This window comes from Meles meles, chromosome 15 (genome assembly GCF_922984935.1).
Source record: "Meles meles chromosome 15, mMelMel3.1 paternal haplotype, whole genome shotgun sequence".
NCBI classification, from domain to species: domain Eukaryota; kingdom Metazoa; phylum Chordata; class Mammalia; order Carnivora; family Mustelidae; genus Meles; species Meles meles.
Window position 1 is genome coordinate 6,979,143 of NC_060080.1, and position 23,425 is coordinate 7,002,567.

A 23,425-nucleotide genomic window follows, 5' to 3' on the forward strand; every position below is an offset into this window, starting at 1 on the left:
GCACCCACCACAGAAACCAGGAGACTCACCTGTGGTGTTCAGATGTCCCAGACCTTGACACGTGTCGTTGTCACTTTCGACCCTGAGGCCTCTCTCCTCCCGCGTCTGGTGGAGCCGCCCCCTCCCCGTCTGGGAACAGGACCCGCAATCAGCTCTGGAGCCGGAGCAGGGGGCTGGGGCTCCGGGGGCGCACGGAGCTGCTCCGGGAAGGGCTGGGGCAGCGAGTGGCCACCACAGGTCTTCACACCCCGTGCGGGCCCCCCAGCCTTCCCCGCCGCCCCCTGGGCCAGCGCCCCACAGGGCTTACTTGGCCACCTTCCACCTCACAGCTGGGGCACGTGGTTTATTCGGCTGGCCACCGTCCGGAAGATACTTTCCCAAATTCAGAGAATTTAAAAAAAAAAAGACCTTGTGCTCCTTTCTGCTTTTTTGAAAGTCTCTCCCAGAGGTCAGGAAGCCCTGGTATAACTTGGTCGGCTTGCTTTACCTGGTTTCTCATTTTCTTTCAATTTAAATCTGAACATAACACCCTTCTCCAATATCTACACAGAAGACTCCTGGTTGGGAAGCCCTGTATTAAATTTTGAGAATGTACCCAGTTTCCTTTTTTTTTTTTTTTTGTACAGTGCTTTATACCTGCTAAAAATTAAATTGTTTAATGCAAAACAAGACCTTAAAAGGTCAGTCATATTAAAGCTGGTTTGATTATTAATAGTTATCTTTTAGGAAGAAGCTTTTTCCCTATGTAAGATGTCATACTGCAGATTTAAAATATAGACTATCAATAAAATGCATGAAGTGATCAAAAAAAAAAAAAAAAAAGACCTGAGAACAACTGCTTTGCTTTGATGACGGGTTCTCACTTTGACATTGACACAGATCGTAGTAGCCCCAGGGGGACGTCTTCTTTTTCTGAACACTTTCATCTCATGAACGGTTGTGTGAGGTTTCCATTGAAAAATGCAAGAAACTGGCCGAATATGTTCCATTTTAACAAAATAACGATGTAAAACTGTAAACATTTTACATCACGAAACTCAAGGCCTAATGTGTCTGGTGGTGAGAAAGAAAATATTAACCACTTTTAAGAGAAATATCTGTATTATTAAAATAGAAATGGCTTTCATCTTTGATCAAAAGAAATGATTTGGGCTTGCATGGGGAGGAGCTCTCGCTGTGGGGGTGACTTGGGGCTGTTGGAAGGCCCCACGCACCGTCCTCTGGCTTGGCGGTACGAATCTCCCAGTGATGGAACATCTGACCAAAGGCTGTCTTGCCAAGTAATAAAAGTTGATGGAAACACCCGTTTGCCTGTGACGGCAGCAGGCCTGTGGGTCTGGGGACAGTGCCAAGGGGCCCTGCGTCTGTGCCCGAAAAGATCTCGCATCTTGCCGGCGACGCCAGGGAGGCTGCCGGAGTTGGTGGGAACTGTGACAAGTCGAGACCTCTTCTGGCCTTGGCAAAAGCTAATGTCACACCCACGTGCCCCTTTGTTCTGACATCCTCCCAGCTGCTCCAGAGCGACCTGCCACCTGGACCCAGAACGCACGCCAGCCAGAGCCCTCTTCCAAGGCCGGTCATGCCTGCGCCCCCACAGGGGTCCTGCCTTCCGGTCAGCCTCTGGCTCCCCCGGCCCCGTCTTGGATTCACAGGCACCCCCGGCAAATCGACTTCCTCATCTGTCAGACGGGGACGTTCTTGGGCTCTCCTGGCCTCACCACGATGACTTTGCGCCTTCTCCCAGGTGGGAAGAGAGGAAACCAGTTCCCATCAGGCTGGTGAGAGCAGGTGTTCTCAGGACCTCCTCCAGGTGGGGCTGGGGTTCCCCCCCCCCACAGCTGCAGAGGCAGCGCTGTGCCCCAGGGGGTGGCAGGACCGCAGAGATCAAGGAAACCTGGAATTGCCTGATTCCAGATCGTCAGGGCTGCTATGCCTGGAAGAGCCTCCAGGGTCAGTTTCTAGAGAGGGAAACTGAGGCCCACAGGGTGAAGTGGCTGCTCGCTTGGGATCAGAACTGAGGGCTCCCGCTCACAGCCCCGCACGCTGCATCCATCACACCTGCCAGGAGGGGAGCAGGCCTCTATCCAGAGAGCCAGGAGGGCGGTGGCTCTCAGCAGCCCCAGCACCCGGAAGGGTCAGATAAGGTCTACAGCTTAGACTCAAGCCGTCCTACACCGAGCGAGGCTGGGGCCAGGAGCAGGGGTCTCCCCCGGGGGCTGGTTAGAAATGCAGACTCTCTGGCCCTGCCCCAGACCGACAGAACCCCAATTCACACATCCACATCTCCAGGCAGCTTGTGTGCAGAATCAGGGACGTGTTAGAGGCCCAAGGGAGCCCATCTGGGCCCCACTCACTGAGGCTCCCCAGGCCCGGAGCAGAGAGGGCCATTGGACATGGGAAGCATTTCAGGCTCCAGGAGAACCCTGCAGGCAAGCCCTCCCCAGAGACCGAGAGAGGAGCACTGGGAGAGCACCTGCACGCGCACCTGGGGGCCACACCTGTGCCCACACCTGGGGGCCGCACCTGCATCTGCCTTCATGCCTGGGTCTGCGCAGCTGACCACCTCTTGCCAGCAAGCTTGAAGCTGGATCTTTTGAAAGAACCAGGAGTAACTGCATGTTGGAGGGGCTCAGTTCCAGCCAGAGCCTGGGCAGGGGGCAGGGCTGGGGGGCGGGGGTGTAACCCCAGTCTGGTGGGGGTGGGGCAGAGGAGCAGCGTCCGGCTGGCTGGGGCAGGGGCCTGCAGGGCTGCTCCGGGGGCCTCAGCGACAATACTCCCGCTCGATGCTGGCCATCAGCTCCTCTTCCGAGTAGTCGTAGGAGACGGCCGAGATGCCCGACTGCCTCTCGGGCCTCCTGTGGCTGCTGTCCGGGGCTCTGGGGGCCAGAAACACAGACAGCGGCGTCAGGAGACAAGATGTTACCTTCAAACTCATCATCTCTACGATGGCCTACCTGTTCAGGGACTTCTGATCCGTCCTAAAGCCAAAACCCGAAAACCTTTGCCCTGAGGTTAACTTCTTAATCTTTTACAGGATAGGCCTCTGCTTATTTCTCTCGCTTCATTGCCTATGACCTTGTCCGCCAAGACCTTACGTACTCTGCCGGGAAGCCAGCCCCTGGAGCGTTTCAGGGTCAGGGTCAGGGCCTGAGTTCAAATCCCAGCTCTGCCACTTACCTTGGACAAGGCATTTGCATCTCTGAGCCTCGGTTGTTTTTTTCCTCCCCCTCTAAGTGGAGCTGTCTTTCTAAGTCCATTCTGGAGCATGAATACCATAGCACACGGAGAGCCTGTCCTGCACACGGCACAGCCCTGAGCAAACGTGAGCTGCATTTCGAGATACCCGTTTGCCTGATTTACTCACGGTCCGACACCCTCGTTGCGGGGGCGGGGGCGGGGGCCGGTGAATAGAGCTGCTCAGGACAGGACTGGACATGGCAAAAGTGACCAGAGCCACACCCCTGTTCCTGTTGCCCGGGCTCCAGAAGGTGGTTCCCACCAGCCTGCACCTGGGCCTCTCCGACTTTCTGGACATCACAGGGACTTTTGGGTGGTGTGCCCTGTACCCCAAACTTCCCTTTCTCTCAGGCTGCTCCCTGCTAGTGTTGCCTGGCATTGGCCTCGGCCTCCCCAGAACCCCCCACAGGTGGGAGGGTGTGGGCACCGTTCAGGCTGCGTCTGGAGGAGAGGCGAGCTCCGAAGCCCAGAGCTGCCTGTCGCCAGCTGGGGGACAGCGAGCTCCCCCGGCCTGCTCTGCCGTGCCAGAGAAGGAGCCCGCACGGCTCTGCCGGTCAGAGCTGGGGCCACTTCCATCTGTGAACTCAGGGAGCCGGGCTGGGAGATCCTTGGGCAGGTGGGGACAGGAGCCACCAGAGTCACCAAACTTCCTCCCCATGCGCCCTCAGCTTCTGTTACCCAATCCTGAGACCTCAGGTCAGGCCAGCCCTGTCCTCAAAGCCCGCCCGACCGGCTCAGCCCTGCCTCTTCCATGTCCCTCCGCAGACGTCATCGAGGATGATCGGGACTGGGGGGTCAAGGCCCACGTGGCCCAGGTTGACATCAAACGTTCTTCCAACAAGCGTCTGGGAGACACCTGACCGTGTGCCTGGAATGGTGAGGGACCAGACATGGGTCAGGTGTCCGCGCTGCCTTCGGGAGGCAGAGTGAGGCCGGGAGCCGGACTGCCGTGTGCGCCTCCTGCCTTATAGGTCACGAGTGTGGAGGCTGGGGGCCTGCGGAGGAGGGGACACCCCAGCTTGCCGAGAACGGGGGTGGGGAGGGCGAGCGTTCGGGGGGGGAGATACTTTAACAGGGCTTTGAAGGATTTTTCTCTTCAGCATTTTATTACAAAGACTTCTAAGCACCCAGAAAGGTTGAAATTGTAGATTCAATGATGAAGTAAATACACTTTTTTTTTTTTTTTTTGGCTGTATTTACTTTATCACACATCTCCTTCATCTGATTTCTGGAGGTATTTCCAAGTAAACTGCAGGTGTTAGGACATTTCTCCCAGAAATGCTGCTCGGCCGGGTTCCAACTGCAGAGCAGGGGCTGGGCGAGGAGGCTGGGAGGAAAGGGGGGCCGCTGCCTCCGAGAGCTGTGTGGGGGCCACGGAGGGCCCGCAGTCGGGGGGAGGGGGCCGGGGAACCACAGCAGACATGGGGCGGGATACGGGGGGCTCTCCTTAGAGGCCACAGAGCCCAAGTTTGGGGGCCAGAGGAAGGCCAGTCCGGTCCTGAGCCTGGGGAGGGCCAGCCTCCCTCAGAGCTTGCCTCCACCCGCCTCTCCTCCTCCCTGGGCCACAGGGCTGATGGAGCCTGGCCCAGCCTCCCACGGAAGCAGGTGAGGGAGGGAGTGAGGGAGGAGTGGACCCCGGTGAGGGGGTGGAGTGTGCAGGGAGCCAAGGGGGCCCCTTGGTTAAGAGGCAGAAGAAAGAGCTAATTGATTCCAGGTAGAACTTAACCCTTCTAAACTCCTCAGGTTGACAAAAGCTGGAAAAGTCACACTAATTCTCTTTAAAATCCGTTGCGGGGCGCCTGGGTGACTCAGTGGGTTAAAGCCTCTGCCTTCGGCTCAGGTCATGATCCCAGGGTCCTGGGATCAAGCCCCACATGGGGCTTTCTGCTCTGCAGGGTGCCTGCTTCCTCCTCTCTCTCTGCCTGCCTCTCTGCCTACTTGTGATTTCTCTCTGTCAAATAAATAAAATATAAAAAAAAAAAATCAGTGGAAACATTCAGCCAGCGCCGAGCTGGGGCCCACAGGCAGGCACGGGCGTCTGGCTCAGTGCCGGCCGGGGCCGCTGGCGAGGCTGCTGCAGAGGGACCCCGTGTGCCCCTGCACCCGAGACCACCCCCAGATGCCGAGTGCCAAGCCCATCCCCGGACCATACAGTGAGGGGAGGACGGTCTGAGGGAGGACCGCGGCTCTCCACTGTGCTGACCAGGGCTCTGGGCCCCGACCACTGGTGCCGGCGGGTTAAGCGTTCCCACTTCCCGGGGTCCCAGCCTGCTCGCACTTGAGAGCGGTGGCCAGTGGCCGAAGTTTGACACTTGGGCCTGTGCTAACCGCCACCTGCCGGCACCCAGCGTCCTCAGCTGGACATGCTGCCCGGGCGCTCCCTCCTCTTGCCTCCTCTGTGACCACCCACATGGCCTGCCAACCAGTTGAACCATCACCAGCTCCTCCGGGAGCCCTCAGGCCGCTCCTGTCCCCTCTCTGAGCTCCCAGGAGCCCACTGCCTGCGCCTGTGAACAGACGGAGCTGCCCAGGGAAGACCCTGCAAATGTGTGGTCGCTGAGGGAAACCAGCCGGCTTCTTGCTCTGGGCCATTAGGAATTGGTTTTACACCTGTTCACATCTTGATACCAGAGTCACGCCCATCCCGGGGACAGGGTAGATCACGGGGATCCCTTTAGAGGTAAGGAAGCCAGGAGGATACGGTGAGGGAGAACAGGCCAGGGGCCCAAGGTCACCCCAGCTGAGCCTCATGCTGGGCTGCTCTTGATGCCCTGAAACCCTCCCGTGGCCTGGAGGCATGCAGGATGGCCCAAGGCAGAGGAGGTCTGGTCTCTGGGCCCCGGTCCTTATCTGACTCTTCCCAGGGGTTTTAAAAGCATTTTCCTGATAAAATTGCAACAGGATTAAAGGGGCCCCATCTGCCATCCCTCTGGGCTGCAAACTCTGGAAGGCTCGTCGGCAGATGTCCCCCAGCACACGGTTTCTGCGTGAACGAGGGAGATCGGGAAACTCCCTCCATGGTCTGGGTCAGAGCCTCTCTCTGGGGGAAGGTCACGGCGGCTGTGAGACCGGAGGGCTTCTGTACGTTTCCATGGATGGGCCATTCCCTGGCCGGACTGTCCCTGGAAGGAGGGAGCTGCGTTGGGCAGGGGAGCGGGGACCTGGGACCTGGGGGCCACACAAGAAGCTGTGGTCTCTGGCGGAGGGAATGCCCTCGCCCAGCCTCGCACTCACCTGGAGACTCCGGCGCTCTCTGGCTGCTCATCAGCGCTCTGCTTTGAGGACACCTTGAGAAGGACAAAAGGAAGAAGCATCAAAAGTTTGTCAGGGGTGCGGCCCGCCTGATGTCCTGGGTTTCTGTCAGCAGTGGACGGCCACCGCCGTCCTAGAAAAACAGCGGGAAAGGCTCCCTCTGGCTTTCTGGTTCCGTCTGCTTCCTTCCCAGGTGGGAGAGCTGTGGCTGCGGCAGCGGGTGACTTGACGAAGGTCACAGAAGCGGCTCCCTGCCTTGTGGAGGGACGGCGGCCCGACCGCACCCCTATCTCTCACCTCCAGGCCTTCCCCTCGGCTCCGCCAAACCTTCTCTGTCCCCAGACAAGGGTGTGGAGACGGAGCACACGTCTGTCTGTGGCTTTTCCAGCGGTCGGTGCCGAGCCCTGGGCCCGCACCAGCCTGTCCCGGGGACCACAGTTTTAGGATGAACCTTGGCATCTGGTAAAGCATGTCCTCCCACCTTTTCCTTTTTTTTAAAGAGTCTTGAATACTCTCTGTTCTTTGCACTCCCCCATATTCGAATTGGCCTATTCCATGGGAAACAAAAATCTTGGGGATTTTGTTGGGGTGATATTAAGCCACAGATCATTTGTGGGGGGATTGATAGCCTTATAATAATCCGCCTTTTGATTTATGAACCGGGACTGTTTCTCCATTCCTTCAGGCCTTTAAAGTCCTTTTTTTTTTAGGTCTCTCTTTATTTATTTATTTATTTATTCGAGAGAGAGACAGAGAGACAGTGAAGGGGGGGGTAGGGGCAGAAGGAGAGGGAGAAGCAGACTCCCTGCTGAGCAGGGAGTCCGACATGGGGCTCCATGCCAGGATCCTGAGAAGGCACATGGTTAACTGACTGAGCCGCCCAGGAGCCCTGGATGTCTCTTTTTAGACCAGTTCCTAGATACTTGTATTTGCAATGACCTGAGCCAAAGGCAGACGCATAATTGATGGAGCCACCTAGACACCACAACATAAACCTTTTAAATAAAGTTTCATATCTCTTGTTACAGAAATATGACTGAAATATATATATATATATATATATATATATATATATATATGGGGGTTGGTGAATTTACCAACTCTTGTATTAGCCCTAATAATTTATTTATAGATTCTTTTTGTCTTATTTTGTTCTCATTCACATTCTCTGAGAGTAACAGCCATTTGACTTTCCCCTGGGCTTTCCGCACTTCTGGTACCACATGAAGAGAAATGACGATCACAGACTTCTTTGTCTTGCTCCCCTAGTGAAAGGGAAAGTTGCTGTTGTTTCACAGCTTAATGTCTGCCGTAGGTTTTTTTCTCAAGCATCCTGGATCAGAGCCTCGTCTGGGTGCTACGGGCTGGTCGCTTCTCCAGCTCTGTCTTCCAGTGTGCTGATCCCTTCATCTTCCTCTAATCTCCTGCTAAGCCACACCACTGGCATCTTTGAATTTATCCTAGTTTCCATTTCTACAAGTAGTTCTGTTCGGTTCTTTCTCAAATACATCATGTCACTTTCTCTAGGCCCTTGTGCTTTGCAGGTATTTTCTTTAAATATAATAAACATAAATCGACTATTACCTGTTCCTGGTAATCCAAACAACTGAAGCGTTCACTGATCTATTTTGGAGGGGGGAGGGGCAGAAGGAGACGGAGAGGGAGGCCCTCAAGCAGATTCCCCGCTGATCGTGAAGCCTGACGCAGGGCTCCATCCCAGGACCCTGAGATCATGACCTGAGCCGAAATCGAAAGTTGGACGCTTAACCAGTTGAGCCACCCAAGTGCCCCTTCCCTCATCTGTTTTTGTTAACTATTTTTTCTTCTGGTTTTTACTGGGTTCCTTCCATAGTTGGTTATTTCCTGTTGCATGCTGCTCATTGTCCTTGGAAACGTCTTTGTAAGTATTCCTCGAGGCCTAAGAGGAAGATGACTTTTTTTCCAGGTACCTCGGTGGCATTTCTAGTCTGGGACCACTTGAAATTAAATCTATGCATTTAGGCCTGGTAGAGGGACCTTCCTTATTCTTCAGATAATGGGGAGTTTTAAAGGTTTTGTTTTTTTTCCTTTTCATAGTGGAGTGATTGCCTTCCCTCATTCCATGATCCTACACAGCGAGTAGAAAGAACTAGCCCATTGGAAGCTGCTTATATCCCCTCCAAATTCGGTTTTAAAGCCCTCCTCCATCCTCTGACTCGGAGATGTCATCACATGGGTCAATCAGTCACCCGCCCTTCACCCCGCACCCCAGCAAGCCCAGCGCTCCATCAGCGGCCGCACAGACATGCACTCTGCGCTCGAGGTGCCGGAAATGTCACCAGAGAAGTAAGTTTTAAACACACCAAACAGTTAGCCGGGGGTGGATGTTGCTATGAAATGTGCGATTGGAGAAGGTGGGCACTATGGTAGTCAGAAGCACGAGTTTCGAAAGAGAGATAGCCCAAACCCTGGCCTGCCAGCTCTGTGGTTCGGGTGGTTGTCTTGACCTTTCTAAGCAGAGGTTTCCTCGTGTGCAACGCAAGTTTACTGGGAGATACTTTAAAGTCAATCCAAAGTGCCTGGCACTTAGTAAGTTCTCAGTAAACACCGGCTGTTACCGTTTCTATTATCATCGGACAGATGCTATAGACCACGCTGTCTTCTAGTTATTAACCCATTAGTATTCGTTAGTCCTCCCCAGCACGAGTACCACTTCTCCCGAGCTTACAGCTCTCCAAGCTGAGCACAGGACAAACACGGGGTATTTGCCAAATTAAGTTGAATGTCAAGTTGCTGGGTTGTTATAATCTTGAGTTCAAAGTCTATATAGCAGTTGGCATAGTAGAGTAAAAACGGCGTAATAGAGAAAAGGGTTCAAATCCCAGTTGTGTCATTTAATAATGATATGCCTTTGAGTGGATTGTGAGGCTCTCTGAGCCTCAGTTTACCCATCTGCATAATGGTATCTTGGCCCTAGGACTGCTGTGAGATGAGAGATTATCCATTCGGCTCATCCTTAGAGTAACAGCTATCCTACAGGTGACCAAGAAACACCACTTGAAGTAGGTGAACCAACATCCAATCTAGGGTAACCTCTGACGAAGCCCCACAGGCAGGTGACCAGAGCACGTGATGAGATCGGTCCAGGGGACTTGGTCTTGGTCTTTGAGGCATAACCAGACGTCCCTGTACAATACACTCTTCCCTGAGAAATTAGCTCTGATGTGTTTCCTGGGAAACATTAGTGATGGGAAGTGGAAGCAAGCACACACTCGGTGTGTCCTGTCGATGCCTGTCAATGCCAGCCCCACGGGGATGGGCAGGGGAGGGCCAGCCAGCCCCAACCACTTCCAGTAAAGGTTGTTCTTGCCTGCCCAACACGGCAAGTGGAGGCTGGCCCCACAGCAATGGTGCACAGCCCTGTCCCAGTGGTACCGCCAAGAGCTGACCGTGACCGCTGGTGGCTGGGGACCTTGCCATGGGGAACTTACTATCATGGCGCATTTCTTTGAACACTCACTCTTGCCTTTGGGGAGTATAAAGATGAAGAGGAGATGACTTCCAAGTCAGCAAGGAATTCACAGTCGGAAGAGGGATAGAGAGTAGGGATGGAGTGAAGAAAGAAGACAGCAAGTAACACACACACACACACACACACACACTTACCCCCACTGCCTCTTGAAGCCACCCATCCCATCTCAGAGCAGCTCAGGCTATCCAAATGTTCTTTTTTTGTTCTGTTTTTTTTTTTTTTAAGATTTTATTTATTTATTTGACAGGCAGAGATAACAAGTAGGCAGAGAAGCAGGCAGAGAGAGAGGAAGAAGCAGGCTCCCTGCGGAGCAGAGAGCCCGATGCGGGGCTCGATCCCAGGACCCTGAGATCATGACCTGAGCCGAAGGCAGTGGCTTAATCCACTGAGCCACCCAGGCGCCCCTGTTCTGTTTCATTTTAAGTAGGGTCCACACTGGGTGTGGAGCCCAATGCGGGGCTTGAACTCATGACTCTGAGACTGACACCTGAGCAGAGATCAAGAGTTGGGCGCTTAATCGAGTGAGCCACCCAGGCGCCCCTGAATGTTCTTTTTAATTAAAAACAAAATTCTGTGATAAAATGCACATAGCCTAAAATTCACCATCTTAACCATTTTGAAGTGTATATTCCAGTATTTTTTTAAAGATTTTATTCATTTATTTGACAGACAGTGATCACAGGTAGGCAGAGAGGAAGGCAGAGAGAGAGGCAGAAGCAGACTCTCTGCTGAGCAGAAAGCCTGATGCAGGGCTCGATCCCAGGACCCTGGGATCATGACCTGAGCTGAAGGCAGAGGCTTTAACCCACTGAGCCACCCAGGCACCACAAAGACTTTATGTATATTCCAGGATTAAGTACATTCATATTGTTGTGCAACCAATCTTGAGAGCTCTTTCCATCTTGCAAAACAGAAACTCTGTCCCCATTAAACAGCTCCCCGTCCTGTGCATCCCCCACCCCAAACCCCTCCTACTGGCTCTATGAGTCTGACCACCTTGTCTAAGTGGAAACCTAGAGCATTTGTCCTCTTCCGTCTGGCTGATTTCAGCTGACACGACTTTGGGGTTCATCCACATTGGAGCAGGTGTTAGGATGTCCTTCCCTTTTAAGGCTGGTTAATTTCCTGCTGCGTGTATGTACTACATTCTGTTTCTCCATCCGGCTGTCAGGTCGCTTGCACATTTTGGCTGCTGCGAATACCACTCTTGTGAGCAGGGGTAGACAGAGATCTCTTTGGGACCCTGCTTTCAACTCTCTCGGGTACCCGTGAAAGTCCTTGCTTACACGGCCACCGACCTGCCTGCCGACAGCTTTCGGTCGCTGGGCCTGCCTGCATTCCCAGGAGCTCCAGAGAAGAGAAGCAGTGGTTTGCCAGCCATCGCCAGCTGCTTCTTCAACGTCATGCTATCTGCACCCTGCGGCCTCTCGTTAGTTTCAGCCGGAAGCAGCCTCCGACGTCACCTGCTTTGGCCAGCCCCCTCATCACCAGACTCTGTGAACGTCGTCACAAATACAGTTTCTCCCAGCGGGAGAGTCAGACCTTTGCAGGATCAGCCCATCTCCACTGCCTCGCTGCTTTCCCTGCCACGAACGGTGACACACTGCCGGCCTCACGGGGCAGCTAAGGACTGGGCACACCGTCACCAGCGGGGACCGCACACCCTGCAGCGGGGTTCGGAAGGGACGTGGTGCTCTTGCTTTCATAATCTCCCTGATGGCTCGGGGGCTCAGGCTTGTTACATCTGCTCCATGTTTACTGAAGTTTCTTCCTATGCCCGAGGTCTGAGCCTGCGGTCCTTTCCTTGTCAATGCATTTAAGCCTTTTACTTGACTTTGTCAGATACGGACCATGTTAGACGCCCTCCCAGAAACCCAGCTCACTGAGGCCGCAAAGGGAGGTTGGATGAAAAGCAAAGACACAGCAGCCCCTGCCGGTGGCTCCAGGCCTAGCATGGACACACGTTCCAGCCACCTGCCAGCTGGCAGCTGGCCACCTCTGGGCCAGACAGACATTGGGAGCCCGGGGGGCCGTGGCGCCTGGGCTGAGGCCGGTGGCCGTGGGAACTGGGCTGAGCTCAGGGAGTGCGTGAGTGTGTGTGGGTGGGCGGGGGGTGTGTGTGTGTGTGTGTGATCACTCACGATCCTGTGCAGGCTTGGAGGAACACACCAGCGCTGGAGAGGGAGTGAATCAGAGGGTCTCTTAGTCTCCTCACACTCCTACACTAGGGCGCTTTGGAAAAAGCAAAGTATCAGTGGTTAATTTTTAGGAAATGTATATTTTACTTACCAAAACATCTCTGCTCTGTTTCTTTTTTTTTTCCATTTTATTTATTTTTTCAGCGTAACAGTATTCATTCTTTTTGCACAACACCCAGTGCTCTGCTCTGTTTCTTCTATTTAGAGAAGAAGTTTTAACTCTTTTAACTCTTCATGTTCATACACACACACGTATCAGTGATGTGCAGAATTGCCACAGACGTGTAAGGAACCCGGTTCAGCAGCCTTCCATGGTAAACCATCCCGGCCGTCAGCACCCTCTGTGGTCCTCCCTGCTTCCCTCGGCCACGCTCCTGCCTCCCGGCAACCACTATCCCTGCAGATCTGCGGCTCCGTCTGGAAGCCACGACCCGCAGAATCACACAGCGTGCGCCCTCTCCCTGGCTTCTGTCCCTCAGTGCAGGATGCTGAGATCCAACCATGTTGTGTGTAGCGACATTTCACTGCGCCCAGTGTGGGGCTCGAACTCACGGCCCCAGGTCAACTCACGACCCCAGGATCAAGAGTCGCGTGCTCCACCCACGGAGCCCACCAGGCATCGCAGTAGTTTTCTCCCTTTTATGACCGCGTATTAATATTCCATGGCCTGGAAAGACGTCCCCTTCTTCATTATCCAAGAATTATCCTTCTTGGAAGCCCAGGTTGGTCCGGTTGGTTGAGGGCTTTATGGCTCCTTATGTCTCACGATGGACACTTGAACACGCAGTGTGGAGAGAACAGCGTGATGGCAGCCCTGGTGCCTGCCCCCCCCCCCCCCCCCCCCCGCCTCTGCCTGGTCCCGTGTTGTGCTTTGGGGGGGGGGGTCCAGCCTTCCCGCCGCCAGGGGGCGCTCCTGTCCCCACACGCCCCACTCCATGGTCTCCCAGGGCTCAGCCAGGAGAGCGGTTCTGCATGAATCAAATGACAACCAGACTTTTCCCAAAGGAGGCTCTGACTCTGAGACCACCGGTCCGGGAGCCCCACCTCTCTTCACAAGACCACGCCTTCACGAAAGTGTTTCCAAAGAGAATGAAGGCCTGGAGAAGCGAAACAGGGTAGGGTAGGAGGAAAAGGACAAGCAACTGCATTTATAGTGTTTTCTCACCTTATAAAGCACAACCACATTCACTTTCACACCGTTACAGACACTGGGGACTCTGCTGGACTCACGGGTGGGCTGCAGACGGACAGCTGCCCACCCTGGGGACGGCCCCGATCTGGGGGCACGGGCCCTTGCAGGAGGAGGGAGATGACCTGGCGTGGCTCCCAGGGGGCCCGCCCGGCCCTGGGGCAGCTCCCCTTGCTGAGCCCCAAAGACCCCCCGATTCAAATGAGATGTGGGCCTCATGGCCTTGACTCCCTTTGGGGCCAATGATCTGATTCTCCAGCTGGAAAGAGACCACCAGGTTCCTGGACACTGGATGTTGGGAGAAAGAGGCCAGCGGTCTCCTTCCTTGCTGGGATCGGGTTCCTGGCCCTGAAGGAGGTAAGAAGCTTGGGTCTCCCCAGACCCTTGCTGGCCCCGCACCAGAGCCCAGCCACCACTGGTCCCAGCCCCTGTGGGAGCTAGAGCTCCTGGGCCCAGAAAGTCCTACTAGCACGGCTGGATGTCAGGCATGCGAGAGCGACCTCCCCCCTCCCCCCCTTCGCCTCTCCACCCTGCACTCAGTAGCCACTGCTGAGGCCCAGGTCAGGCCAGGCGCTGTGGGGCTGGTCTCTCACCCCATGCACAGCGGCCGCCATCCTGCAAGCATGGAGGGAGGGAGCCCTCTGAGGTCACCAGCCGACCGGCTTCTCCAGGCACTGTGCATCTCACAGTTTGAAGTTTCACTGTGTTTACAGGTCCCCTGAAGGGAGGACTCTGCCTTCAGCGTTTGATCTGCCCCAGGCTTAATCTTCTTCTCCCTCCCACCCCTGTTCCAGTGCTTCCCCCCACCGCACCCCAACCCGGCTGTCTGCAGGCTGATGCTCAGGAACCACTCTCCGCAGTGGACATGAGTCTCAGACAGCCCCCAGAACTCATCGGCCTCCCGCCCCAGACCCGACGTATAAGGCACTGAGCGTGATCATTGGCTCAACTACACAAGCAAGAAGCCCCGGCGTCTTTCTAGAAACTCGCCTTCCTTTGCTTGTCGCACCCACCTGTCACCTGGTCGTCTCCCACCTTCTCTGCCCCGGATCAGTGCAGTACCCGCCTACCTGAGCGTCCCACTCCTGCACAGCCCCGCTCATTCCCTCCCCGCTGCCATCTCTGACCTTCCGAAAGGGAGGCTGGCCCAGGGAGCAGGCACAAGAAATAAGGGGATGTCTCTGGGGAAGGGACCTGGGGGAAATGTGGCGACGGTGGGAGGGACACTTTCTTTTGGGGACATCTTTCACGTCTTCTCTCCTGTGCATGTCTATTACCTCTTCTGATTTTAAAATCAACATTTAAGTATAATAAACACAGACAACTTCTACGAGCTCCCCACTGCCTACAGGATGAATTTCCACCCCTTAGCCTAGAGGGCTGTGAAATCCAGATTCGCGGCAACCCGCTTGCCTTTTGCGCTCCACCCATCATCCCCTCGCTGTCCGGCTATAAACGGGCCGCACAATGTTCTCCTGAAGCACTTTCATCCCTCTGGGTTTTCCACACGCTGCTCCCTCTGGAATGCTCCATCCCTTTCCCGCTGCTGGAAAACTCAACCGATCCTTCAGAACCAGCTCAGACGTCAGGCCCACCGGGAAGGCGCCTGCCTCAACCCCTTGGGTGTGTAACACTTCCGACACACCTGTGCGGGGCTTCCCTGATGAACAACAAACGCACGTTGACACAGCCCTCCAGAACACAACTAGGAGCTTTCTGAGCGTCAGCGCTACGCTTGACTCCTCTCTGTTTCCTAGATTGCTCAAATACCGCCTGCTCCCGCTCAAACTGGTGTGCTTTGCTGTAGATCACGTTGAATGTGGACGACAGTAACTCTTCAAAACAGTGGCTTTATTTTCGTTGCCGAAAGTCCGTCATGTCATCCATCACGTTTGGGTCTCTCTGGTGATCTGCTTTCCAGCCACGTCATCATTTTGACTGCTGTCCTCGCCTTCATCTCCCACGGGGGCTGTGAACCTGGACCACGCTGAAGTCCTGGCTGGTGGGAACACACAAGCCTTATCCCGGTCCTCCTCTGCTAGAGCAAAACGGAACCTTCGCAAAAACGCTGGAAGACGGATTCGTTCCGCCTAACTGGGACCCATGACCGGCCTAGACCTTCTTGTAAAAAAAAAATGTGCTACCTTTGCAGCAGTGATAAAGTTTCCAGAAAATGAGGGGCACCTGGCTGGCTCAGTCAGGAGAGTGTATGATTCTTGATGTTGGGGTTGTGAGTTCAAGTTCCGAGTTGGATATGGAGATTACTTAAAAATAAGAACTTTCGGGGTGTCTGGGTGGCTCAGTCAGTTAAGCGCCTGCCGTCAGCTCAGGTCATGATCTCAGGGTCCTGGGATCGAGCCCCGCATAGGGCTCCTGCTCAGCAGGGAGCCTGCTTCTCCTTCTCCAGCTCCCCCTGCTTGTATTCCCTCTCTTGCTGTCTCTGTCAAATAATAAATAAAATCTTCAAAAAAACAAAAAACAAAAAAACCTAAGATCTATAGGGGCACCTGGGTGGCTCAGTTGGTTAAGCGTTGGGCTCTTGATTTCACTCGGGTCATGATCTCAGGGTCCTGGGATCCGGCCCCTCCAGGCTCTGCACTCAGGAGGGAGTCTGCTGGAGATTCTCTGCCTCCGCCTCTCCCCACTCACTTGCATGCTCTCGCTCTCTCTCTTTTTTTCTCTCTCAAACATAAATAAAATAAATCTTTAAAAAATAAAAACAAATAAAATCTTAAAAAAACAAAAAACTTCCCAGAAAACAAACTTCCCTAGATCTTAATCAGCCCAGATTTATTAGGCAGGAGTGGGAACAAAGTCTGAACTCCATAATGTGGTAGTAAAGGGGCAGAATTTGTGTTTATTGGGTTGTATCAGAATTTCCTCTCTAAGAGTGCCCTTGGATTTTATTAGTGCATTTAATCTCAAAAACTTTGTATATCCAGCCCATCTGGACTGAGATTTCATGGTAAATTGGGCATCCTGAAAGAGCCATCCTTGACTATCTACTGCCACTGTACTGGAAAAGGAACCTTCCCGAAAGCATTGACCACACTCTGGTCCCTTGCCCCTCATTCTCCATGAACCCCAGCACGCTGGGCTTCCCCCACTCTCTTCCCGAGGGCTCTGGGGATCTCCAGGTTGCTAAGGTCAGTGATCAGCTCCCTGGCTTCATCCTGACCATCCCGTCGAGCAGCATTTACAAGAGCTGCTCGCCCTCCCTTTTTTTTTTTTTTTTTTAAAGATTTATTTATTTGACAGATAGAGATCACAAGCAGGCAGAGAGAGAGGAGGAGGAAGCAGGCTCCCAGCCAAGCAGAGAGCCCGATGCGGGGCTCGATCCCAGGACCCTGGGATCATGACCTGAGCTGAAGGCAGAGGCTTTAACCTGCTGAGCCACCCAGGTGCCCCTCGCCCTCCCTTCTTGAAACACTTTCCTCCCTTGGTTTCCAGACATGGCGTCCTCTTGGATTTTCCCCGCATTGCTGGTTGGCCCCTTTGGCATGTCCCCTTATCTTCTCCGCGTCTAAACACAGCAGGGCCGGGTCCTCTTCTCCTCTCACACACGCTCACACCCATGCACACCGGCAGCCGTGCTTGCCTGGCACACACGAGGGTGTTAGCTGGCATGGTTGTTACTGGCGTTCTGGTCGACCCTCCATGTGCCTCTGTTCCGCCGGCTCCCACACTCAGAGCTCCAGCCACAACCCCTCCCCTGAGTCCCACGCACTTACAAAGACTCTGCGTCCGCGGGCCAATGGCCTAACAGTGGCCAAAGGACCATATGATGCTCTGCCTAGACACTGGGCCCCCATCCTGGGCACCAGCCTGTCTCCCACGGCCCTGACCTTGCCCTCTCCACTCCAGCCCAACCCACTGCTCTCTGGGCAGACCCTCCAGGCTCCACCCCAGGACCTCTGACTGGCTGATCCCTCCGCTTGGAACAGCAGTTCCCACAGAAGCGGGGCGTCCTGGCCTCCTGCACGGCTTTCCCAAGTGTGCCCCTTCAGTGACACCATCCCGCCCACCTATTAGAAAAAGAACAACCTGGACCCACTCCTGTTCTCCCCAGCCCCGGCTGCTGTATTGTTCTTTTTTTAAATTTTTTTTTTTTTTTTTATTTGAGAGAGAGGCACGGGGGGAGGGGCAGAGGGAGTGGGACAGACAGAATCCCAAGCAGACTCCACACTGAGCGCAGAGTCCAATGTGGGACTCGATCTCACGACCCTGAGATCATGACCTGAGCCGAAATCAAGAGTCAGACACTTAAAACAGACTGAGCCACCCAGGTGCCCCTGCTCTTATTGTTCTTTATACTTTATTTTGTTCCCTGGTGGACTTACTGTGATCAGAATGGTAGCGGAGGTTCTGCCTGTTTGGGTCACTATGTACACCCAGCACCTCAAACGGCACGTGGCCCGCGCTGAGCGCACGGGTCAGCCGTGCACGGTACCTCCTCCCAGTTACCAGAGCACCGAGGGCCGGAGATACCGCACTAGAATTGGATTAAATAGCTTAATACAACCCAAACCCAAACCGTCAGCTTTCCTCACATACTTTTTCCATCCTCAATACTTTTCCGTTTCAATATCCCACTAAAATGCTGTTGATTTTAAAGTCCCACTGGCTTTGGGAAAGGCATTCTGCCTTGCACACCTAACATGGCACAGACACGAAGGTGGAAATGAACCCAGGACAGCAACAGGAGACGGTTTCGCTAACTTATATGGACTTGATGGATATTTTGCGTTTATTAAAATCATTAAGAATACTATGCAGCCATATGAAAGCTGTTTAAGAGATAGTTTAAGTATAAAAATTCAAAAGGGAATATTATAATTGCACCGATATCAACATAATGCCGCTGGGACCACATTTCTCGTAGATACCTATGTAGATAGGAATATATATATCATACATAGTGATATATATGATTGATTTAAATACCTCTTAAAAGGGGCACCTGGGTGGCTCAGTTGGTTAAGTATCCGACTCCTGATGGCAGGTCATGGTCTCAGGGTCATGAGATAAAGCCCCGCATCAGGCTCTGGGTGTGGAGCCTGCTTAGGATTCTCTCTCTCTACTCCTTCCCACCCCCAATCTCTCTATCTCTCTCTATCTAAAATAAATAAATAAACATCAATACTTCTTAAAACTTAACTTAAAAAATGCCAGTTTTAGACGATGGCAATACTTCATTTTTACCCAGCAACCTTCACTGTATCAGGAAAACAACCAAGAATTAAGAAATGAGACAAACATGAGCACTTGATTAACTCGAATATTTGCCACAAAGCCCATTGGCCGAAGAGACGATTCTCTGGGCCAGGGAAGAACCTCTCTGGCCTGACCTCGAAGGGTCCTGCTCTTCCTTTAAACATGGAATCAGCAGGCATGGGTATGTGACTCCACCCCCTCCCCCACAGCCAGCTCAGAGAGGGTCCACTAGGGTGGGGGTTGCTCAGGGACAGACAATTGTTACAATGTGACAATCATCACAGCTGTTAGGGCCATTTTGATCATAAGGGTACAGGGTACAGGAGCCTGACTGCCCAGAATCTGATCTCCACTCCACCATAACTGTGTGGCTTTGGTTAAGTTGCTTAACCTCTCTGTGCCTGTTCTCTCTTTCCCATCTATAAAAATGGATGAGAATAATGTTAAAGATGAAAAGAGTCAATGCATGTCCAAGACCCAAGTGCACATTAAAATATGAGCTACGACTATTTTTGAACATAGTTGAGTGTAATTCATAATATTCAGGATGATGGTTCAGAGATATGCATAATCAGTCTCCAAGAGAGTCTAATCCACAGTGGCTAAAATTTTTAAACATGGGTGCTTAAAGAGATAATTTCACTTGGTCTGATACTGTCTTATGAAGAATACCTCCCTCTTTCAAAATGCTAGATAGTTTAGGACCTAAGGAAGGTTTTCATCCCTCCCTCCTAAAGAAATTTAAATTGTGTCATTTACTTGCTCAATGAAACATTTGCTCTGTCCTTGGAAACAGCATCTCTAACATTTCAGAGAAGGGGTGACTTGTATGTAGGGGTTGAATTCGGCCCTTTGGTATTTAGATGGTCAGTATTGATACATCTAAATACCAATTTCTTCCTAGCTCAATGATGTCTCGTCGACTCAGAATCTTATGAGATGTGTAATTGCCAAGAGAATCAGTCCAAGGTGGTCATCTATACAGCAAAAAGCATAAACCTCACAACTGAGCGGAAAGGCAATTGACCTTCTAATTGTGAACTTTACAGTCAAGAAATTAGGAGCCCGGACCTTTTCACTTCGTCTCCCCACACCTGAAAATAATTGGACTCGAGGAGATTTCCTACAGATCTAATAATCTAAGATTCTAGGATTCACTCAAGAAACAATTATGGCACAGAAGGTACATACAATCCACCTCCAGAAGATCCACCCCGGCGGGCCGATTCTCCCTCCCAGGTACCTCCTCGTCCCCTCGGCCCTCTAACTGTCCTGCTTCATTCAGGACCTGCTCACCCAGACCACCAAAGCAGCCCCCGGCGGGCCATCTCGGTCCCAGGCTTACTTGGCGTGGCCCATCGTCCCACAGCAATTCGTGTCCTCTTCCTAAAACACAAAACGCTGTGCCCCCCAGCCCTTCAGAGATAGCCACAGCTTTTAGGATGAAGTCCAAACTCCTTAACGTGGGGAAACTCCCAGAACGACCTGACAGCATGGTAGGGACCCATCGGCCTCTTCCACCCGGGCCCTCCCCATCCACAGCCTGGGCACCGTAGACCACACCCCGTCGCCTTGGCCCGCGCGTGCAGGGTTCCTTCCGCACAAATGCTCTTCCCTGCTTGTCTGCCTGGCTAAGGCCACAGATCCTTCCAGATTCAGGTCAAGGGCTGCCCTTCTGGCGTGCCACCCTGACTTCTCCAGGGGATCGTTCCCTCCTCCTGTGGGCTCTGTGCAAGTCTGTCTCAGCACACTGTGTTCTGTTTTTGCGGGCCTCTCTCCCCCAGCTAGACTGTGAATCGCTTTTGGGCAAGGACCGCGTGCCATCTGGGTTGGCTTTCGCACCTAGCGGGGTGCTGGGCTCGTAGAAATGACCGGGACAGTGAGTAAGGCAGCCCTGCTCCCTGAGAGTCACGGATACTCAGCGTATCGGGGGGAAATCCATTCTTTTTCTTTTCCTCTCATTTTCACTTTGAGAGTTTCCAAGGCGCTTGAAACTTGGACACTAGATGATTGCTTCCACGCTCCCTGAGAATTTCCCCCAAGTTTCTCAACTGTTTATCCATTTCTAGTGTTATATAACTGAATGGTGACGTAGTCCTGAAGGAATCTTGTGAACGAATTCAGTCCTACTCACTGCGGTTCACTTTGGGAGGGCAGCAGGGGACAGGGGACAGGCAGGAGGTTGGAGGGGGGCTGCTGAGACAATCTACACTGTCTGATTTGAGCCACTTCTCCTCCCCACCCCTCAGGGGAGGCCTTTTCAGGATTCTGCTGCTTGTTGGCTGCCCCCAGAAGACACTTCCCTGGGTCCTGGCAGTTAAGCCTGTTGGGCTCCAGAAAAGGGGGCGCTGCCTTTGGCGACCACCTCAAGTCCGGGAGCTGAGAGTAAAGATCTTGTTCATTCTGCTCTGCTGGAGAGGAGACTGTTGCCAAACCGGAGCGCTCGTTTTTATTGTTTTTCTAGAACAACAGGACTGTTATTACAAGGGTTCTGGAAAAGAGGACCGGGAAGCTAAAAACAGATTCCACAGCATCTTAAAAATCGCCAGTAGCATGTGAACTGCTCCACTCGCAAGGCAAGACTCTTGACGTGTCTGACACATTTGTGAACCACTGTTTGGCTACCGGTCCCCGCCATTTCGCAGCCTCCTCTTGAGAGAAAAGCCAGCACCCCTGGCCAGCTCCCACGTCGGCTGGAAGGGCTCTGGGATGCTGTGCTTTGAGGGTAGACGCACAGTTCTAGAAGGGGAGCTCTGGCCAAGGACAGCCGGAGACGCATTTCTGCCAAGGGATGTGTGTCTCCCCCACCCCCCCCTTCCAGGCGGCTCCCAGCACTGTCACCCCAGACTCGAGAGCAGCAGCCAGGAGGGGCAGACGGAGGGGCAGACGGGGAGAACATCAGCGGGTGCCGGGGAAGGACAGGCCGCGTGATCAGCGGGACATCTCGGAGGTATTCGGAGACACAGAGACGGTGGGTGACACTCGGGGCAGAGGGGGACGGCGCCGCGCAGGCCGAGGGGCGGGGGGTGGGGTGCGCGGAGGCGGGTGGGAGGAAGCACGCGGCTGGGGGGCTGGGGGGCTGGGGGGGCTGGGGGACAGGGCGCGGCCCCAGCGGCTCTCGGGCTCCCACACTCACCGGGCTCCCGGCGCCGGCTGCGGGTCGGGGCCGCTCCGGGCCCCGCGGGGCCAGCTCCCCCGGGCCCCAGGCCGCCGACTCGGCCAGCAGCTGGTCCAGCAGGCGCAGGGTCTCGTCCCCGCCGTCGGGGGGCGCCGCGGGGTCGGGGTCGGGCTCGGCCGCCCCCTCCGCAGCCTCCGCCTTCCGGGACTCCTCCCGGGCGGCCGCCGCCGTCGCCGAGACCAGAGGCCGCGTCCCGCCCTCCGAGGCTGCCCCGCCCGACCCCGCCGGCCGGCTGTCGGGGCTGCGGAGCCGCCGCAGGGCCCGGCCGCTCCGGCTGCTGCCGCTGCCCATGGCGCCCCCGCCGCCAGCCGGGCAGGCCGGTCTCGCCGCCCGAGCGCGGCCCCGGGTCGGGAGCGCGGCGGGGCGGGGACGCGGGAGGGGGCGCGGCCGGGGGCGGGGGTGCGGACCCGGGCCGGGGTTGGCGGGGGCGGTGAGGTGCGGGGGACGCGACCCGGGGGCAGGGATGCAGGGCCCCGCGAGCCGGGGGTTGGGGTGCGGATCCGGGCCTGGGCGGGGGTGGGGAGTGGGGGGTGGCGAGGGCGCTAGAGGGCGGGGCGGCGGGGGGACCGGGACGCAGACCCGGGTTCGGCGGGCGGCGGAGGGGGGTCGGGGCGCTAATGAGATGCGCATCCGGTCCTGAAGGGTGCGCGGCCGAGATGGGGTGGGGGGGGGCGCGATCCGGGGGAGGGGCGCGGCCGGCGTTTGGGGTGCGGACCCGGGCGGAGGGGTGAGGGGTCCAGAGCCGGGGGCGAGGGCCAGGGCCAGGGGCGGCCGGGAGGCGGGGGCGCGGCCCCAGCCTGTGGAAGGTGGCGCGCGGAGCGAGATCCGGGTGCGGGGCACTGGGGCGGGGCGTCCCCTCCTCAGTCGTCTGCCCCGTCTCCTCCTCCCCGCCTGGGGTGGGGACCCCCTTGCGGGCCCGCCTGCCCGGCTCTGGCTCCGCGACCCCTCGGGTCAGCCAGGTCCCCGCCGCCTGGAACTGAAACCCCCGGGCGCCGACAGGCCTTGGGGCGACCTCGGCTGGGCGTGTTCACTTTATGGAACACACTGCGCGAGGACGGGACGAGAGCGGGGAGGTGATGTCGCAGCCTTGCCCCCACCAGGCTGGGTGGGCGGTGGGCGACGTCGCCTCTGCGAGCCTCGCACTCCTCGGGTGGGTACGAACACCCGAGCTTCGAGGAAGTTCGCGCGCGGGGCTTCACGCCTCCGTGGCCCCCCGGCCGCAGATTGCCGCCCCTCTCCCTCCCGCGCCAGGGCGGACCTAAAACGCGACAGGGGGAGGGAAGGGGCAACCCTCCGCGAGGACAGCCGGTCCAGCCCTTGGGCGAGCGCCGCCGCGGAAGGCTCCGGGCCCTCGTTCCGTCCTCCACCCCGGCCCGCCCCGTCTGAGACCCCGCGCCCCAGCGCTGCGCCTCACCCAAAACCCCATCATAAAAAGTAATCGCTGTTAGGAAAGAAAAATTATAAAGAGGGAACAGAGGAAGCACCCCCCCCCCATAAAAAGCAAAGGAAATACCAATAGGTATAAATCATTATTCTAGCTTTGGGTCATGGAATAGTAAAAGAAAAACGTTTATTACTGTGCGTGAACTAACCCCCAGATAAGGACAGGCGGCTCCCCAAAGCTGTCTCCCTCAACCCGAGGGATG

At 55.2% G+C, this 23,425-nt stretch overlaps 1 protein-coding gene across 1 annotated transcript; it reads right to left on the reverse strand.

Annotated features, from left to right (window-relative positions):
• Nucleotides 1-2,297: 2,297 nt before the first annotated feature.
• CYS1 (cystin 1) lies at nucleotides 2,298-22,126 on the reverse strand. The gene is made up of 3 exons (XM_045979321.1): nucleotides 21,738-22,126; nucleotides 6,472-6,524; nucleotides 2,298-2,876 (listed from the first exon to the last, which is right to left on the reverse strand). Exons 1-3 carry the CDS (start codon nucleotides 22,068-22,070, stop codon nucleotides 2,762-2,764), a joined length of 501 nt encoding a protein of 166 aa, XP_045835277.1. The 5' UTR covers nucleotides 22,071-22,126; the 3' UTR covers nucleotides 2,298-2,761.
• Between the last annotated feature and the right edge of the window lie 1,299 nt (nucleotides 22,127-23,425).

Excerpts from the sequence above, each read along its gene's own strand:
- CYS1 (XM_045979321.1), bottom strand. The coding sequence starts at position 22,070 with ATGGGCAGCGGCAGCAGCCGGAGCGGCCGGGCCCTGCGGCGGCTCCGC. Across the intron at positions 6,525-21,737 it reads CAGCCGGCGCCGGGAGCCCG|GTGTCCTCAAAGCAGAGCGC; the intron begins GTGAGTGTGGGA and ends GTCCTTCTCAAG. Across the intron at positions 2,877-6,471 it reads GAGAGCGCCGGAGTCTCCAG|AGCCCCGGACAGCAGCCACA; the intron begins GTGAGTGCGAGG and ends TCTGGCCCCCAG.